This window comes from Lithobates pipiens, unplaced genomic scaffold (assembly GCF_037356315.1).
Source record: "Lithobates pipiens isolate NorthernLeopardFrog02 unplaced genomic scaffold, aLitPip1_a1.2 Scaffold_13, whole genome shotgun sequence".
In the NCBI taxonomy this organism is placed as follows: Eukaryota; Metazoa; Chordata; class Amphibia; order Anura; family Ranidae; genus Lithobates; species Lithobates pipiens.
The window spans coordinates 272,103,765-272,124,693 of record NW_027507718.1 but is presented as its reverse complement, the minus strand read 5'-3'; the positions used below and the strand labels follow the sequence as shown (position 1 = coordinate 272,124,693).

The window sequence follows — 20,929 nt, the reverse complement described above, 5'->3', positions numbered from 1 at the left end:
TCTCTAGCCACACCCAGGCCTGATTATTGCCACACCTGTTCACAATCAAGGCATCACTTAAATAGGAGCTGCTTGACACAGTAAGGTCCACCAGAAGATCCTTAAAAGCTACACATCATGCCGAGACCCAAAGAAATTCAGGAACAATTGAGAAAGAAAGTAATTGAGATCTATCAGTCTGGAAAGGGTTATAAAGCCATTTCCAAAGCTTTGGGAATCCAGCGAACCACAGTGAGAGCCATTATCCACAAATGGCGAAGACATGGAACAGTGGTGAACCTTCCCAGGAGTGGCCGGCCGCCCAAAATTACCCCAAGAGCGCAGCGACGACTCATCCAAGAGGTCACAAAAGACCCCACAACAACGTCCAAGGAACTGCAGGCCTCACTTGCCTCAGCTAAGGTCAGCGTTCATGCCTCCACCATCAGGAAAAGACTGGGCAAAAATGGCCTGCATGGCAGAGTTCCAAGGAGAAAACCACTGCTGAGCAAAAAACATCAAAGCTCGTCTCAATTTCTCCACAACACATCTTGTTGATCCCCAAGACTTTTGGGACAACATTCTGTGGACCGATGAGACAAAAGTGGAACTCTTTGGAAGGTGTGTGTCCAAGTATATCTGGCGTAGAAGGAACACTACATTTCATAAAAAGAACATTATACCAACAGTAAAATATGGTGGTGGTAGTGTGATGGTCTGGGGCTGTTTTGCTGCTTCAGGACCTGGAAGACTTGCCGTGATAAAAGGAACTATGAATTCTGCTGTCTACCAAGAGATCCTGAAGGAGAATGTCCGACCATCTGTTCGTGTACTCAAGCTGAAACGAACTTGGGTTCTGCAGCAGGACAATGATCCTAAACACACCAGCAAGTCCACCACCGAATGGCTGAAGAAAAACAAAATGAAGACTTTGGAGTGGCCTAGCCAAAGTCCTGACCTGAATCCTATTGAGATGTTGTGGTATGACCTTAAAAAGGCCGTTCATGCTCGAAAACCCTCTAATGTAACTGAATTAGGACAATTCTGCAAAGATGAGTGGGCCAAAATTCCTCCAGGACGCTGTAAAAGCCTCATTGCACGTTATCGCAAACGCTTGGTTGCAGTTGTTGCTGCTAAGGGTGGCCCAACCAGTTATTAGGTTTAGGGGGCAATCACTTTTTCACACAGGACCATGATGGTTTGGATTTTTTTTCACCTTTAATAATAAACACCTTCATTTACAAATTGCATTTTGTGTTTACTTGTGTTGTCCTTGACTATTGTTTAAATTGGTTTGATGTTCCGAAACACTTAAGTGTGAAAAACATGCAAAGGAACAGGAAATGAGGAAGGGGGCAAACACTTTTTCACACCACTGTGTGTGTATATATATATATATATATATATATATATATATATATATATATATATATATATATATATATATATATATATATATATATACTGCCTAATCATCTCTGGTAATGCTGGGGTTGCTAAAACATCTAATCGTGGCATTTTTTACTTGGGAATTGGCTATTAGCCAGGAAACTTCCACCTGGCTAATAATCAAAACCCTTCCTTTCCTCTAGACCACCCTTTCTCAACCTTTTCAACACAGAACAACTCTTGAAATAACTTCCGGTTTCAGGGAACCCTGCAAAAAAAATTACTATATCTGCAACTCATGATACATTAGTGTGATGATCAGTGGAAAGAATGTTCCTTACACTGATCATTGCAAAGGATCACCCCCTTGCAGATAGCTAAAAAGAACAATATTGTCAGTGGGAACTTATCTTATCTTATCCTGGTCTAGCCAATTGACTAGGGGTGGCTGTTGTAATGGTGCCAATCCTGATTTGTAGACCCCCCACTGAAATGTTAAGTAGTAGTTTTATACATTTATGGTCCTAGGGCGACAATTCCGCTCCTCCATAAATTTAGTATGCCATCCATCTCAGTTTCATGGGGTTTGTCCCCAGGAAAATGGACATCCCTGCTAACGTACCTGGGAGCCTGACAATGTAGACTAAACTTTGCAGTGCACAGACTCCATACCTAACAGTAGTAGTGTGTGAGCGTAAGTACAAACCAGCAGTGGTAGAGCCACGTGCACATGCGCAGTTGGTAGGCTGACATGCAGCGCAGCTATTGGCTTGGCATGTGTGCACTACAAGATTAATTCTACGCTGCCAGGTGCCTAGGAGAAAGCATCAGGGTTGCCAGCAGTTGTCTTTCTGCTTGACCAGGAAGGAGGGAGTGGTGGACTTTCAATAGGAGGAAATCAGGCACAACCAGTGAGCCGACAACCAAGCCAAGGGACGAGGTCTTGTATATTTTAAAATATACTGCAACTGTACCTATTTACTTGCAGCATGTTCATTATTTGCTCCTAGCCCGACCAATGCGTTTATCCTGACGTATCCTACTCCCTCTGCATTATTTACTCATTGTGGTGTGCTAGCGTGGGGATCAAAGGGTTAAAGCAGCCAGTGAGGAGGTGATGCAAGGCCTTCTCACCACCTGTCAAATGCTCACTAAAGAACAATTCTGAACACAGATCACTTTTTAGAGACCATGTCTAGTGGGAAAGAGCTCCTACTTCTGAATTGACTCCAGCTTCCTCTGCCTTACTTACTCTTGACTTGATCTCTGCACCCTCTACGTTGCTTACTACTACGTTGCTTACTCCTCACCCCTGCTTTTTCTGCAATACTTACTCCTGACCCCTGCACTTTTTAGGTTACTTACGCCTCACCCCTGCTTTCTTCGCAATACTTAATCCTGACCCTTCGCTCGCTCTGCGTTAATACTCCTCACCACTGCTTTTTCTGCGATACATACTCCTGACTCCTGCACTCTACTTGCTCCTCACTCCTGCTTTATCTTCAATACTCCTGATACCTACTCTCTCTGTGTTACTCCTGAGGCCCTACTGTCTGTGTTACTTATTCCTAAACCAAGGTAGCATAGGCTCAGGTAATATTCACCTACTTATACCCCTTTAAACTCCTCCCACTATTAACATGAATTGGCCACACTTGTAATTTGCCACAGGTTGCTACCTTCTTCTTCTGCTCGGGGTGCCCAAGGCATTTAGTCTTTATACCTTGAATGCCTGCCTTTTGTTGTAAAAGTCTGTGATACATTGTTTCAGGGCATGTTAAAATGGGGGCATGATTTTATGGGTGTGGCTGCAAATAGGCAGATGATTTTGCAGGTGTGGGATAAAAGTGGTCATCGTCATCCTATGACAGAAAGTATGCAACTAGCAGGATCACCAGGTAAAAATGGAGGGAAAGCAATATTAGGTTTTTGTTCTTAAGTTTAGATATGCTATTAAACAAAAAAAAAAAACGAACCAGCCTCCCAGTCATGAGTGAGGAAATAATCACCTGTTCTATTCACGTCTAGGGAGGCAATTATTCTAATGACTTTTTCCCAAATAAATAAAATTGCAGTGTGGTTTAAGGAGATCAGTTTGTCTACCAAGCAATTAAAAATCTGTTGTTTGTAAGGTTACATAAGTATTAGTTTGACTGTTTTCTAGATAATATTCTGCTAGAGCCAATAAAAACGGCATGTGAGTTCCGTTTTGTGCTATCCAAGTCACCTGCTGTTCTAACACTACATGATAAGAATTTAACGAACTTGGCAGTGATGAAGTAAAAAGGTCCATTGTAAACAGTTGTGTTTAAAATTCTTTTTGAATTTGCATTGAAAGCTTTAATACATGTCTTTATGTGAAAGCTTTTATATATTCCTCTGTAAGCTCTCTCCCAACACTTTGATCTGCTTATTATACAAGAGATTTCAACTTGAACGGAATGAAGTTTAAAGAACTGTACTAAGCACAGTTTTATCTAAACTAGATAATTAGCAAGATCAAATTCAATTGATAAAAAAAGAAAAAAATCTACAAATGCCCTCTAGCAAAACTTGAAAATGAAACCTTGAGATGCACAGGTAGGCATAGACTACCATGCTCAGGGCATCAGCCTGTCATTCAAGTATTGCATTACACTAGTCTACCTTACTCCCTGGAAATTCCTGCTATAGATGCAGGAGAGTAATTCCCAAGCACAACCTCAACAGACTCGAGTTGGCTCCCACCAATGAAATTATAACCCCTCTTTGAAAGTCTTAGGTGTAATTATGGTAAAAAAGGAAAACTCTGGCTAATGCTGTACACAGTGCATTAATAAAGTAATCAGACCCTCTTCACTTTTCTATACTGTTAAGTTGTAGTCTTGCACTACAGTTTTCTTTTTTTCTCTCATTAATCTACACTCAGCAATGTCTGAAATTATTAAGAAGAAAAAACTGAAATCTTGCATTGGAATACGTATTCAGACCCTTTGCAACAACACTTGAAATGTAGCGCAAGTGCCTCCAATTTCTCATGATCATTGCTGAGATGTCTCTACATCTTGATTGAAGTCCACCTGTGGCCAATGTAATTGATTGGACATGATCTGGAAAGGCGCACGTCTCTCTATAAAAGGCCTCACAGCTGACAATGCATACTGTATCAGATCAAAAGCCATGAGGTCAAAGGAACTGCCTGCAGAACTGAGAGACAGATTATTGCAAGGCGCAGATGCGGGGAAAGGTTAAAAAAAAAATCTGCTGCACTGAATGTTCCCAAGAGCACAGAGGTCTCCATATTATATTTGTCACAGCCAGGTCTCTTTCAAGAGCTGGTCACCAGGCCAAACTGAGCAAATGGGAAGAAGAGACTTAATAAGAGAGGTGGCCAAGAATCCGATGATCACTCTGAGCTCCAGAGATCTTGTGTGGAGATTGGACAAAGTTCGAGACCGGACAACCATCACTACAGCCCTTCCACCAACCTGGGCTTTATGGCAGGGTGGCTAGACAGAAGCCTCTCCTCCAGTGCAAAACACATGAAAACCCTCTTGGAGTTTGCAAAAACGTATTACCCTTGAAGATATTTTGTATTGCAAATATCTATAAGAGGGGTTTCTATCATCCCCGCTAAGTTAAACTTTTTTAATGTTTTATTTTTAGTTTGATGAGTACTATGTGTTTAGTCACAAAGCACAGAGACTGGTATTGTGGAAATATTCAAGTTTATTGAGAATACCATACATTAGAGCAGGCATATCCAAAGCCTGGTCCGCGATCTTGTTTCAAATGACCCACCTGGTAATTTGGACATGTATATTTTTTATGGCCCCCAACGAATCCCTGAGCACCGGGGGCCCCAAAAGATATAAATGCTGGCTGCCTTGGAGGGTGCGGTACAAGTGCTGTACACACAGGAGAATTTCCTGTTTACATAGCGGCCTCTGTAAAAGGAAGTCCCGTCTCCTGCGCTGCCATTGGACCACTGTTCTGTCCATCATAGAAGGCAGACTTTGTATTAAAGAGGCCACAGAGAAAACACATTTTCCTGTATGTAATCTATTGGCGCTCGTCCCACCCCCTACCTGTCCCCTCCAAGGCTGCAGATGGGCAGCGATCAGGCTGCACTCATGGCAATGGGGCTGCTGCACTCATGGCAATGGGGCTGCTGCACTCATGGCAATGGAGCTGCTGCACTCATGGCAATGGGGCTGCTGCACTCATGGCAATGGGGCTGCTGCACTCATGGCAATGGGGCTGCTGCACTCATGGCAATGGGGCTGCTGCATTCATGGTAATGGGGGTGCAGCATTAATGGCACTTGTGAGACTGCAGATGGGCACTGACCCTTATTTTGCTTCAGTTCTTCTTTTTAAGTTTTTTTTTTTTCCTAAAATGTCCCTCTTAAAGTGAAGGTGCGTGTTATACGCCAATAAATACGGTATATCCAAATAACACGCTCAAGCTCATCTCTTCACCACACACAGCCACAAATGCAAGATAATTCTAGTTGGGCAGTGTAGTAGTGCTTGGATGAACTCACTTAGACCATATTTTAATGGTTCAAAGAATGTCAGGCAAAATGGTCAGCCCTCACGCATGTTCACTTCATCAAATCTGGCCCTCTTTGAAAAAGTTTGGACGCCCTGGCATTAAAGGGTTCTACCATTATTGTTAAGTTATTGATTAGTAAAGTAGCGCTGCACTTTTTTTTGGTTCGGGAGCACATACCAGTGCTTGGCATCAAGCCTTTTGCTCACAATTCCAGTAGTTTATTGTAAATAGTGCGGTGATTACCTATTATGCTTTAGTCCTACAAAAACAAATAACTCTTCCTGAAGCTGGAAAGATTCACTATGGCACAAGCTGTTCCCTAATACCTCCCTGTGGTTCTAGCTTGAAATAATGAAAGGGTGCTAGGTTAAAGATTGTAAGTAAGTGTCATTGATAACAAAGTAGGTAAATGGTTCATTTGATGTATTCATATTAACAGAAAAAAATGATATTCTGCTTAGCAATTACACCAAAGTTATTTTATATTGTTTTATTCTCACTATGTTGGGAAAAAAAAATACCAAGTTAATGTATTTTAGAGAATGCCCACTATAACATGAAGTTTTTTTGACAATGAGGTCAATTCAAGTACAATAAAATAGTTGCCCACCGTGGTGCCATGAAATAGTTTTTTTTTTCTACACTTTTCCTATAAATTATTCATTTCTAATTTTGGGTTGAGTGGAGAAGAGGAAGAATCCCTCTGCAGGTTTTTTGCTATGCCTACATTTACAAGATTCTCTCTCGCTTGTCCTGGTAATTACATTTTACCAGGAAAAAAAACTGAGGTCTAAAATTTTAGAATAGTCACAGGACCAAAAATATAGCTCCAAATAGGAGGAAAAAGTGTGTGTGGTGGGGGTGCGGTATCAGTATAATTAAATGTACTAGTTGTACGGATTTAGGGCGGCACAGTGGTGTAGTGGTTAGCACTCTCACCTAGAAGTAAGAAGGGTCGCTGGTTCAAATCCCAACCATGACACTACCTGCTTTGAGTTTGCATGTTCTCCCTGTGCCTGCGTGGGTTTCCTCCAGGTGCTCCGGTTTCCTCCCACAATCCAAAGACATGTAGGTAGGTAAATTGGCTTCTGTTCGAAATTGGCCCTAGGATATGAATGGGGGCCTTGGATTGTGGGCTCCTTGAGGGTAGGGACCAATATGAGTGTACAATGTACAGGGATGGGGACAATTGTAGACACTCACTCAGGTTGAACTGGATGGACTGGTGTCTTTCTTTATTCAACCTAACTAACTATGAAACTATGGATCCCTTTGAGAGGAATAACAGGATCTCCTCTTCTGTTGACGCTGCCATTGTTAACATTTTTGCCACTGTTAGTACAATTGGGAGACCAGAAGTAGTAGGTGCAAGGGACCAGTCTGTCATAGAAATATGAGGTAGCACAAACATACTTAGAAAGTTTGGGAGGTCTCCAAGGGTGTGGGGGGAAAAAATCTGTTTTACCCTTCATGATGAATTGGCTGAAAAGGGAACCCTCATCTGTATTTAATGTCTTTTAACTTGAAGAACTTGTGTGAGGGATTTAGGAGAATGTCTAATAGTCAGGATTTTTGTGAGACAAGGAGGAGCATGGCTGGAGTTTCATTAAAGAGGATGGTATCTTAGGTGCTAGCTGCACACATGATTTCTTCTTTGACCCTATAAGGCTGGATTCACACTTATGCATTTTTAGTGCTTTTTGCATTTTGCAGATTTGCACTACAGTCCATTTAACATTGTTTCCTATGGAACACGTTCTGGAGTGCAAATATGCAAAAAGCACTAAAAATGTATTAATGTGAATCCAGCCTAATAGTGAATTCTGAAAATAACGTCTCTGACAAATGAAGGATCTGGATTAATGGGGCAAAGGGCTCTGTGCACACAATCAATTTCAATGTGTGAATCTTTGGGCTTCAGGAGAAGCTGATGAAATATGACTTTAATAGTGGGGCTAGGTATTTGGTTTCATCAGATTATGGAACACCCCAAATTGTAATATTGTTGCAATAATTTCTGTTTTGAGATCATCCTGTTGATACATTATTTGTTGTGTAAGAACACTGTGATTGTTTAAGGTCTCGTGATTTCAGAGTTCTGACAAGACTATTAGCTGTTTGTTCAGTATCCTACATTATCATGCCCAAATTCCGCTTCTTTATTAATCTCTTGCCTGTATGTGTTTTCTATGTACCTTACATAATATTCAAAGGCCATCTTGGTAGGTAATGCTTTTATATGTGTCACCAAGTCCCATCCATCTCTTGAGTTTGTGAATAGCTTCTTGCGTGAGTGGAGAGTCTGGCTGATCTCATGGGCTTTGGAGCTCACCTCTGTATCTGCATTGTTCTCTATCTGGGTGGTTGGGGGGTGGGGGGGGGGGGGAGTGGAGTAGAAGAAGCTGGCATCTTAGGAGGCTGATTGTGTTGAGCAGCAGTGGAGGAGCTGGTGGAAAAAACGTTTATATCCCATGGTTGTGTCTGTCCCCATCACAATGCTTCTCTTCTCTCAGTTGCTGCTTGCCCATTGTGCAGATTGAGTGTGTCTGGTCAGGCTGGGACCTTCTAGAGCAGGGGTGTCAAACCGGCAGCCGTCCAGCTGTTTTGCGGAACAACATCCCATCATGCCTCTGCCTGTGGGAATCATGCTTGTAACTGTCAGCTTTGCAATGCCTCATGGAACTTGTAGTTCTGCAACAGCTGGAGGCAGTGGCGTAACTAGAACCTTCAGGGCCCCAATGCAAGAAACCATGAAGGGCCCCCCTGAACCCCAGCCAGGACCCTTCCCTCCGAGTCCGGCGGTGGAACTCCAGGGCGTGGTCACAGGTATGACCTTTGTGAGCCCTGTAGTTCCACCACTGGTATCAGTAGTTTTTATTTATTTATTTTTTTACATTTTTAGGTGCCCCATTGGGGGACTGTATTGGGTCAGGATTGGGTCCCTGTCCCCAGAAGAGATGAGGTCCTTTTCTCCAGGGCAGATGAAGGGGAGTTGGGGGTCCCTGTCCCCGGGGGGATATGGAGGGGGTATGTAATAGTGTGTGCTAGCTGCCTATGCTGCTGCCGGCCATATGTAGAGGGGGCTGCATGGGCCCCCTGCATCACAGGGCCCAGTTGCGGTCGCGACTGCTGCACCCTCTATAGTTACGCCCCTGGCTGGAGGGCTGCCAGTTTGACACCTGTGTTCTAGAGAGACTGAAGGGACCAGGAGCTGTCACACAGATCTAACGTCTCAATGCGCCAAGCCACACCCCCAGACCCAAGGTTTTTAAATGAGTTACTGAGTCTGCACCAGTGAATGTTTGTGAAAATCACATTTTCTGCTTAAAAAGTAGAACCTGGTGTGTGGAAATGTTAGTCAGTGTGCATGATCAGGTGGACATTATGTGAAAAAAAATTCTTGAATTGAATTAGTTATTCATAGGGATGGTGATGATACTACAAGTGATAAACCAGCATATAATGTATTTAGCAAAATTCACTTTCTTGGTTCAAATGCAATAACTTACAGTAAATGTTGGATTGATTTCACATTTTTCTAAATAACAAAAACTGCTGATGTTAATTAAGATGGCATTTAGAAAAATTAGAATGCGCCATCCTAATAACTCTGTTTGTTTTCTTTTAAAAGCTATCCAGCTGTCTGTGAATTCCTTCAGCACAATAACTTGTTATCTATACTTCGAGCTCATGAAGCCCAAGATGCTGGGTAAGATTTTTTTTTCTTCTAGAAACTTGCCACCATGTTTGGCTATACCATGTTTCTTTTACCTTCTGAATGTGATCAGTAATAGACTAAGGGGTTGATTTACTAAAGGCAAATTTACTTTGCACTACAAGTGCACTTGGAAGTGCAGTCCCTTTAGATCTGAGGGGAAGATCTGAAATGAGTGGAAGCTCTGCTGATTTTATCACCCAATCATGTAAAAGCAAAAATGCTGTTTATTTTTCTTGCATGTCCCCCTCAGATCTACAGCAAAATGCACTTCCATGTGCACTTGTAGTGCAAAGTGGATTTGCCTTTAGTAAATAAACCCCCTGGACTAGTAAATTTCTTCTCCATATTGTCTGCTGACTAGGCTATAGAATCACAAAAGGAAGAAAACTACACTTCATGCAATCAGCCCAGCTCTAAATATTTAGAGCTGACGGTACACCCATTAACTGAATTCTAATATAGACTCTTACACGTGCCAAAATAAAGATATTATACAACCCAAAAAATAATCAGTGTGCGGTTTGCTAAACAGCTTAATGTGATCTGACCTGTAGCAATTAGAAGACCTAGAACACTGAGCAGACATAGTGATATTAGCCGAACCTTTAACACAAGAATATTATCAGGATAAAAAAATTGAATAATAAAAATAACAAATTGGGTAATAAAAGCGCTCTCAAAGCATAATCAAATATACCGTTGGTGCTGTCAAAACATAGTTAAATATAATCCGTAGTGGCACTAGACAGTTAAATTCTGATGCTAAAGGCAGTCCATTGCAGCTAGGAGACCAGCAAAGAGAAGCGAATAGCGTAGTATGTAAAAGCAAGCATAATTTTATTAAAAAAATATCCTTGGTTTGACATACATTTATTGGCCAACCAGAGGCTGATGAAAGGAAAAACTTTCCAGAATTGTGTTCCTGTACGACACTAGCTACCAGTGTTATGTCACTCCTGTGGGCAGGAGTTCCTTCAGTCTCCTTCTTCCATCATGGGTGTTCACCAATCCCCCTGGCCAGGATTGCTCTTTACTAAGGACTTTGACTGCCTGCAGAACTGTTCTGCTTTGTGCCCTCTATCCAGCCCCTCTTGTGAGTGCATTTTACCTCTTGTTTAATACAATTAGCCTTGCTTTGACATACTACACTATTGGCTCCTCTGCACGGGTCTCTTTTCCTTTTGTCTATAGAATAACAAAGGACTATTTAGAAAATCAAGTTAGGTACTTTAGATAATTGTTTATCACAAATGTCTAAATGTTTTTGGTAGCAGTACCAGTGGTACAGTAATTAGGTTTTGTGTACTGAGTTGACAGTAGAATGGTGGAGGAATGGGGTTCAGAGGCCTCTTTGGAAAAATCAGAGACTCTTCATACAGTGAACTGTCTTCAAATAGACATGTAATTGAAGGTGTTGCAATGTGCTTGTACTTCCGCAGTATTGTTACCACCAGGACAGGTGCCCTTGTACTATTCTCAGCTATTTATGCTATGGGTCCTAGAAGGATGGCAAGGAGGGAAGTATTGTCTGACCATATAATTATTTATACAGGTAGATTGTTTTCGGGTAAAATAAATGTATATTCAATTCACCTTTATCAAATTTCTGTGAATTTTTTTTTTTTTGTTTGCCTGGAATATAGCTTTAACATATAAATGAGTAAAATCTTTTTTTAAAGGTACATTATTTCATATATTTTTTTAGGAGAGGGTCTTCTCTAGAAGATTCCTTAGATGAAAATGTTAAAAATATAATAATTATATCTAGTTCTCTTTTTCACAGGTATCGTATGTATAGAAAAAGCCAAACAACAGGCTTCCCCTCCTTAATTACAATATTTTCAGCACCAAATTATCTAGATGTATACAATAATAAAGGTAAGACTTGAGTTTATTTTTCTGGTGCCTAATCTTGGTATGTACCAAGAAGCGCACGTGAAGAAACCTGTTTTACACTTCTGTAATGGAACCCTTTTATTTTATACTGTGTGCAGATTAGGTCAATGCATTGTGTTATTGGGCATGTAATGTTGCAGTAAATCTTCTGCCATCATTAGGTCATTAATTGGAGACCCTGAAATGTGTATTTTATTTAAAGTGGTTGTAAAGGCAGAAGATTTTTTTATCTTTGTGCATTCTGTGCATTAATCTAAAAAGCCTTCTGTGTGCAGCAGCCCCCCTAATACATACCTGAGCCCCATATCTATCCATCGATGTCCATGAGTGCCTTGGTCATCTGGGATTCTCCCTCCTGATTGACTGAGGCACCGCAGCAGCGCCATTGACTCCCACTGCTGTCTATCAAACTCAGCTAATCAGGAGAGAAAGGGAACGGGGCTGGGTCAAGGCCCCATGTCTGAATGGACGCAGGGAGCTGCAGCTCGGCTTGGGTGCCCCATAGCAAGCTGCTTGCTGTGGGGACACACAACATGAGGGAAGATCCCTTGCAAAAGCCGTCAGCTTTACCTGTTAATTCCTAGCCAAGTATGAGTGTGTGGTTCCCAGGGAGACTGTAACATAGAAAGATCCTCCTCTTGTGTAGTTAATTTAGTTAAAAACATACAGCTTCTTAAAAACCATTAAAACCAGAAAGTGCTACTAAAGCCACGTTGCTGTCTCTTCTGCATTAAAGTTTCTTTGCAGCCTGTCTGCCACTGTACACTGAGATGCGCTGCTTGGTGTATAGTTGTGCGGTAGTGACATCACCTTGGCGTGGCCAAATAAAATGGGTGGAAATTGGTACCTGGAAGCCACCTGGCTGCAGATGACAGCGGCCGGCGGGGCACTCCAGCACACAGCAGTGCTGGAGTGAAGGTAAGTATAGTTCCACTTTAAGCATGCTATACAAGCCCAAATAAATGAGGATGAATGGCATCCAAGCCATTCTGCTATTTTTATCATATCCAGAGTACCACAACGAACAAAAAGTTTTTATCAAATCGTTGCTCTGCTATTTTCAAAGTACCTTGGGTAACTCCTTTCATGGGGAAAAAAATAGCATATAAAATTGCTTTACATGTCAGATTTTAATGGCTTGTTATTAAAATGTTTGTTTTCATTTTCAATCTGTAATTTTCTGTAAAATTTAATGTGGCAACCTGGAGGCATTCTGTATATAAATGGCGTACAGAACACCCCCCCCCCCCCCCCAGAAATATAATTTCCTGCTTGTATAATTGGCTTACTGATTTTCCATGAACTGCACTAAAATACAAAGTCAGATTTTGGGCATCCCCTCCAACAAAAATGTCATTTTTGGTGAACTCCTGCTAAAGGGAAAGCCTATCTAGACCCTGCCACCAAATTAGAACCCTGTAAGTGCAGCAACTGATTGATGATTATAAAGTCACCCCCATTCACATCCACTTTGCAAATGGACACAGGCAAACTATATTGATGCTGTTTCTTCAGAACAACAAGAGGTAGGAATCTGCAATAAAGTTTGTTAAAATCCCTGTACATAGATCATCCAAAGGGGAATGTTTATTTTCTAAACAAAAGTGGAGTTACTCTTTAAAGGTTATCCCTGTAGAGTTATGACTAAATAGGAGAAGAATGTGAAACCTACTGAGGGAGAGCTACGGAAAGGTATTTTGGACTTGGCTCTACAAACCTCATTTTATATGACTGTGTGATTGACTCAATCTTATATTCTATATTGAGATCCCACTATACACCCGTAAAACTGTTTAATATGGGTAAGCTAGACCAGTGGTTCTCAAGCTCAGTGCTCGAGTACCCCCAACGGGCCATGTTTTCAGGTTTTCCTTTACTTTGCACAACTACTTTAAATCAGTATCAATGACATAGTATTGATAAGAGCTATTTTATTTAAGGGAAGTTCCCAAAACATGGCCAGTTGGGGGTACTTCAGGACTGAGGTTGAGAACCACTGAGCTAGACTACCAAAGTGTCTGGTGAATTTTAGTGCTTAATCTGGAATTGCAGTCAAATTCAAAGTAAGCCTAAACCTACCCCCACTCCCATTCTAAGACTATCCTAACTACTCTGTGAAAGAAAAGATGCTTATACTGTCCTATTCTGAAGTCGCTCAGGTGTAGTCACATGATCTCTCCAGCGATGGCTTCTGTGTAGAAGATAAAGCGCTGACAATTGCAGCACAACCTTGGCAAAGAGGTCACCCATAGGCTTACTATGGCACATCCTTCGCCTGTCCCTTCTCATATGACCGGACCAGAGCGACTTCAGAATAGATAAGTATATGGGGGTGGAAGTAGGTTTAGGCTTGGCTAGAATTTGGCTGGAATTACACTTTAATTGTGTACTAATTGGTAAAAAAAAAAATATTTAGTTGAACTCCAGTTACTTGTGTGCACCTGATGCTTTTTGAAAACCCAAATTTTACCTGGTAAAAGTTGCACTGACATCACCAAACTGTACATAGCCAGTGCAGAGAACAGGGCTGAGGATGTGATAGAGCATGTCCTTCCACTACAGACTGCCTGCATAAAAATACAAGGGACAAATACAAGGCCAGTCACCCTGACCATTAGGAGAGTGCTTAATTGGGGGGAAGAGAGTTTCGGGACTTTAACGAAATGATGGCCTGATGAGGCCACCTATTTCCATCCCGTGGGACCTTGAATGAAACAATGATCTGGTAGGGTCATATGTTTCCATCCCTATAATGATCAATTGGAGAGAGCAACAAAGGTGGGACTTTACATGAAGTGCGTGAGTGCAATAAAGTAGAATTTGGTGAATAATTGAGAAAATGTATTGATTGGTTCATAAAGATTAATTAATAAATAGACAGTATACATACAATATTAGGAGAGTGCAGCAGGAATTGTCCTTTATTACAGGAACTTCTTGCACAGAGGCAAAGAGCAGAAGTTGCTCCATGGCAGATTACTGCAAGTCTGGAAGAAAAACACAAAGGACAGCAAGATTTAAATAAGAATACACATGCCTCTTGTATGTAGACAATATTAATTCAGTTTGGGATTCAGCTTTACATATAATCTTAAATAGTCTGCGTTTCCACAGAACTGCTTAGCTGCCCATTATTTATTTTATGGAAGGATTCAGTTAATTACAATTGAAGTGGATTTCTGACCTTTATTGTCAGCATACTGCATCTGCCTGAAAACTGTCCTAAGTAGTTTATTTCTTGACATTCATTAATGGGATTAACATAACCATTAGCGCAGGCATGTTTATTTAATTAAGAAATTGCTCAATTTAAATGAAAACAGTTCTTAAGCTGTAACATAAATTTATTTCACTTTTGGCACAGAACTGCCATTTTGACATTTGAAGAATTTTCCTTTTGCTATCCCCTTTTGTTCACATTTCTTTTAAATTCCTGCATTTCCAAGCTAACACAGCAAGGCAGTTAAACAGGAAGGGTTAGAAAATAAATAGAGTCATTTGTTTACATTTTGACATGATTTTGTTATTTTCTTTTGTGGTTCCATTATAAATTCTCATATTTTGGAGGTTATCAACATCTATTAGTCTTTTGCAAGTGACAAGTAGGGTTTTGCTTCTACTTGTGTTTGCAGTACTGGGTCCTTCACAAAGAATGCAAAGACTTTCCCACTACACCTGCTGTTTCAACTGCTTTCTGAAACACTTACAAGCTATTTGCTCCCCTCCCCCACACGTATTAACATTAGTAGCCATTTGGGGAGAATTTTGTACAAAAATTGTACACTCTAGTATGGATCTGGCAGTGCCTCACCTTAACAAAGCGACTACTATAGTAGTGTAGGATGCACCTGTCGCAACCAGTAAGTGATTATAAGCACACTGTAGAACTCTGTTCTCACCTGTGGGCTGTGTCTTCAACTCATGTTGGCTGTGACTTTACTGTGCCAAATCATACTTGAGTGTTTACAATCCCTTAAATATAATCCTACCACTGCTGTGGTTGATCCCTTGATTATAGAATGCTTTAAACAAAAGGTTGTAGCTTTAAACTTTAGTTGTTACAGTTCTCAGCTTATTTCTGACAAGGGCTTCTGTCAGTGCACATGCATAGGGCACGTTAACCAAAGTGCTGGACTGTGGAACCCTCATCCAAGAAGCATTTGATCTGCATGAAGTTTTAAGGACTCTTTATACCATTTTGAAGGACACTAGTGGTGGAAAGAGTACCCACTTCCTCAGCAGAGAAAACAGAAGGAACAGATTACAAAGCCTTCTCCCTCTTTATCTGCCAAGAAACTTCTCTTTCCCTTCTGGTGTTCAGTGTCTAAGGAATACTCAAACCATCCTCTGCACTTTCTCCAGAGTGGAGGTTGTTTGTTAACCTTTGTAGATACTTGAACAGCTTGCATCTCAGACACTTGGATAACTCTGACTCAAACCCAGGGCTATAAACTTGAGTTTCACTTCCTATTCTCCCTTGGACTCTCACCTCCAACCGTCCTGTGTTATCACACAGATTAGCAGATCTCCGTCGGGCCCTCTCTGGTCATCTGGATGAAGGTGTCATTACCCCAGTTCCTGTGACACAACAGTTTCAAGGATTTTAATTAAACCTATTCATTGTCCCCAAACCCAAAAGTGGCATCCGCTTAACCTGGACCTCAAAGCTTCAAATGACTTCATGTGAGCATGGAAACTCTGCATGAAATCCACTAGGTCTGTGTCAGGGCTGGCTTAGCCCTTCTTTCTCTGGGCTGGCTGCTCAGCTGTTGGCTATTTGCCAGCTCTCATCTCTCTCCACAGTTACCAGCTGTTCCTGATCATGCTAGTCTGACCTGCCTACTTAAAGCTGTCCAGCTCACTTCACCTCACTTCACCTCTGCCTTCGCCTTGGTCACATCACAAGAAACCATCTCCTGTGGTTCTGTTTAAAGACTGGCTTGCTGACATCACTTCTGGCTCCTTAACCTGCTTGCTGTTGCTCTACTTGGATCCCTGACTTCTGGCTTGGCTGATTACCCGATCTGGTTATTGAACTCTGGCCTGGCTGACTACTCGATCCGGTTACTGGACTCTGGCTATGCTTTGACTATACTAATAACAAGTGTGATTTAATTGTACTTCTGTCTCTGTCGGATTCATGGTTTCTGACAGTCTGTCATCACTCCCTTTTTACCAGGGAGACTTTCTGGCTGTGGTTGTCAGGGATGTATACTTACATTCCCCCTTTTTTTTCAGCCTGTCGGAGTTTCCTCAATTTTTTTTTGTGGAACCCCTACACTACTAGTTTATTGCCCTGCCCTGCCCTTTGGCCTTATGTCTGCACTGTGTTCACCAAAGTGCTGACCCCAGTATAAGTCCCACTGTGCTCTTGTAACATCCCTATGAATGAATTGAATGAGTGTTTTGGGGCTCATAGTAGCCTTCTTCAAAGCTTTTCCATTTGCTCATTTTCACTCCATCACTCTGTCGCCTGGGACAAGTTAAACAGGCCAATTTCATGTGTCACTGAGGACCAAATAGTCTCTAGACTGGTGGCTCTGGAATCAAGGAAGTTCATCCTTCTCATCCTCTGGTAGATCTTCACAATGAATCCCAGCCTGTCTGGCTGGGAAGAAATTCTAAGCCCCCTGTTAAGATGCTAAACCACCAGGCATTCATCTATACGCTTTTGTATATATGAGTTAGGTGGATACCTGGTGTTTTGCCTCCATTTATACAGGAGAGGGAGTCCTGCTTAATGAACCTAATTAACTTGGCATGACTTTACGTGCCTCAGAATTACCAAACCCGCTCTAAAATGTACAACCTAAAGAGGAACTTCACTCCCCCCCATACAGTTTTGTTTTTCTTTACCTTATTACCATGTCCACTGGGTTGTCCTAAAAAAAAAATAGCTCACATGCCCAGCAAATCCAGCATTGCCATTCTTTGATCCTTTGATCAACAGTGTTTGCTATTTGAGTGAATTTTGCAGTGATTTTCGATTTAATAATGCATTTTGGCCTTGTCCCTTGGGCAGAGATTCCTCCAGATTCTCAGAATTATGATATCATTAAGGAACATAAGTCTGAAATTGTTTGACAATTTTTAGATGTAGTGTTTCACAAATTGGTGAATCTCTGCCCATTTTAATTTGGAGACACTCTGACTCTCTAAGATTCTCTTTTTATACCCAGTCATATTACTGACCTTTTGCCAATTAACCTAACTAGTTGCAAAATGCTCTTCCAGCTTTTTCTTGTTCATACCACTTTCAAGCATTAGGAAAGGAAGTGTTCCAGGTGCCGCACATCCAATATTAGTATGCAGTGGTGGTATAAAAGTGGATGCTTCCTTTCTGGCACTCTCAGGAGCTTGAATATCTTCATGGTTTAGGCAGCTGGCCCCCTGATGATGTGCCACCAGATCCACCCTCCTCTGGCCACTGTGTTGAAGCTGATGTTTCCTGGGATAATGTGATGTGCATATCCCTGGAGACTTCAGGAGCAGAGGAGACATTTTCTTCTAGGTGACATGTTAAGTGAGCTGAAGTGTAACAAAAAAGAACCACTTTTTAGATTGTGGAGGGTAGGAGACGATTGCAGGGATGAAGTGTGTTTTTGTATGAGTGAAAACTATGCTTTAACTTTCACAAGGAGGGTTAGGGTTGAGCCTCCTAAATTCCTTTTTGAAAGTGCATTAGGTAGGAGATGGTGGGATGTAGGTCCATTATCTGGACTAGGCTAGAGATGCATATTAGAGCACCCTGGCCTAGAAAACTCCAGGGCTCCTGTTGTGCTTTGGTCTGCTGCTTTAACATATCATGTACCGTATATACTCGAGTATAAGCCGAGATTTTCAGCCTCTTTTTTGAGGCTGAAAGTGCCCCCCTCGGCTTATACTCGAGTCATCGCTGTCTGCCCGCTCGATCAGCGTGTCGAGCAGACAGACAGCGGCCATTCTATTCAAAAGCCGCGCCTCCGGCTCCGCCTTCGCCTGTGATAGGCGGAACACTGAATTTCCCAGCAGCCTGTGTTCCGCCTATCACGGACATCGTATCATCCTCGTACTACGGACGAGGATGATACGACGTCTGTGATAGGCGGAACACAGGCTGCTGGGAAATTCAGTGTTCCGCCTATCACAGGCGAAGGCGGCGGCGCAGCTTTTGAATTTTACAATGGCCGCCGACGAAGAGGGCACGGGACGGAGGCAAGGCAAGGCACGGCACGGGACGGGGCAAGGCAAGGCACGACACGGGACGGATGCAAGGCAAGGCACGGCACGGGACGGAGGCAAGGAGGCAAGGCACGGGACGGAGGCTCGGGACAAAGGTAGGCTGGACACACACACACACACACACACACACACACACACACACACACACACACACACACACAGGGATGGATGGAGACACACACAGGGATGGATGGATGGATGGATGGAGACACACACACACAGGGATGGATGGATGGATGGATGGAGACACACACACACAGGGATGGATGGATGGATGGATGGAGACACACACACACAGGGATGGATGGACACACACACACACAGGGATGGATGGACGGACACACAGGGATGGACGGACACACAGGGATGGACGGACACACAGGGATGGACGGACACACACACAGGGATGGACAGGCATGTCTCACCCTCGGCTTATACACGAGTCAATAAGTTTGCCAGTTTTTTTGGGGGTAAATTGGGGGCCTCGGCTTATATTCGGGTCGGCCTATACTCGAGTATATACGGTATGTAGTTGACAATATTTATTGTCTTGACAGATTCACTTTAAAATCTAAGTGCTCAGGTACTGCAAGAGTTAGGCGTTTAAACAAATGCTAAGACTCTTCATAAACTAAAGGTTTATTTAACTGATTTAGGAAAATTCCAAATGTTGTCTGCATCAACACCTGCGTATTAAATCCTGCACTGAAATATAACCATATTCTGTTTGGGAAGTATTTCATTGTAATGTCTTGACTTATGTTAATGCAGTAAGCAATAAATCAAGGATCCTATCTGAAAAGGAGACCCCAGCTAATAGGAGCTTGGAGATGTATTTAAGCCCATTTTTTTTTCACATTAAAATCAGGATCACCTGCTGCTTGTAGAGCCAAAGTAAATATGGCCAGTCATGGTTTTACATTTAAACTGTTGTCTTAACTGGTGATTCAAGCAAAATGTTGAGAAACTATAATTCAATACAATTGAATGTAGCAACTTTATGTAAGGATTGTTCAGTATTTTCATTTTCTATCACACACTCTCAGCAAGCTGCGTCACCCCCCTTTTTGCACAAGTCTTGCTTCAGAAGATGACCTGAAGCTCAATAGCACAATGTTTTTACACATTGTCATTAATGTTCAGAGTTCTTTCCATTTTCATAAATCCTATTTGCAGGGAATAATTCAATAAAGGCTCGTGCACCTCAAGTTATTAAAACATTATAGGTCAAATAGGACTGAATATATCAGCTTGCTAACGTTAAACACATTTTACACCATTGCTGTCATAGTGTGAATATTTATTATTATATTACCAGTCTTTTGTTTTAAAAATTGTTTGTTTTGTTACTTTAATGTATATGTGTGTTTTTTTGCACATCAATCCATCTTCTTGCACATGAGGTATCTATGAACTAACAAAGCCCCTGGAATAAAAAAAAATGTCCTCATACAATCGGTGGCCTTGATTTTTAATTTATATCATAGTTAGTTTATATCACCACAGCAGCCATTTGAATTTTATAATTTCTTCTTAGCTAGTATCTTGCAGTTGTTGCCATATAGAATCAGCAGTTGGATCAGTGATTTCAATTATTAGGTGATTGACTCTAAAAGTTATTTTAGCATCCTTAACCACTTCCCGACCGCCGCACGACGATGTACGTCGACAGCATGGCACGGGCAGGCATATGGGCGTACATGTACGTCCCTGCCTTCCCGCGGGTCGGGGGCCCGATCGGGCCCCCGCCCGGTGCCAGCGGCGGTCGGTATCCGTGCAGGAGTGATCGTGATGAGGGGGCGGCCATTCATTCATGGCCACCCCCTCGCGATCGCTCCTGACGAATGGGAGTGAAGCATTGCATCACTTCCTCTCCTGTAATGTAAACACAGGAGAGGAAGTGATGTAATCTCTCCTCCGTGTCGGTAGTTTTCGTTCCGGCACCGAGGAGAGAGGATCAGTGAGTTGCACAAGCACTACACTACACAGTAGAACATGCCAGGCACACTCACACCCCCCCTTTACCCCCCGATCACCCCCCCAATTACCCCTGCCCCCCCAGTCACAGTGACACCAATGCATTTTTTTTTTTTTTGCATTGGTGTCATTTGTGACTGTAATAACTGTTAGGGCAGTTAGGGTTAGCCCCCTTTAGTTCTAATGTACCCCCCTAACCCCCCCAATAAAGGT

At 42.1% G+C, this 20,929-nt stretch overlaps 1 protein-coding gene across 4 annotated transcripts in view; it reads left to right on the top strand.

The window, feature by feature from the left end:
- Positions 1-20,929, top strand: part of PPP3CA (protein phosphatase 3 catalytic subunit alpha) — a 364,984-nt gene that overhangs the window by 282,619 nt on the left and 61,436 nt on the right. For all 4 annotated transcript variants that reach the window (XM_077476624.1, XM_077476627.1, XM_077476625.1 and 1 more), the window contains exons 7-8: positions 9,536-9,613; positions 11,406-11,500. In XM_077476624.1, the coding sequence (XP_077332750.1) occupies positions 9,536-9,613; positions 11,406-11,500 (173 nt within the window). The remainder of the gene's footprint in view (positions 1-9,535; positions 9,614-11,405; positions 11,501-20,929) is intronic.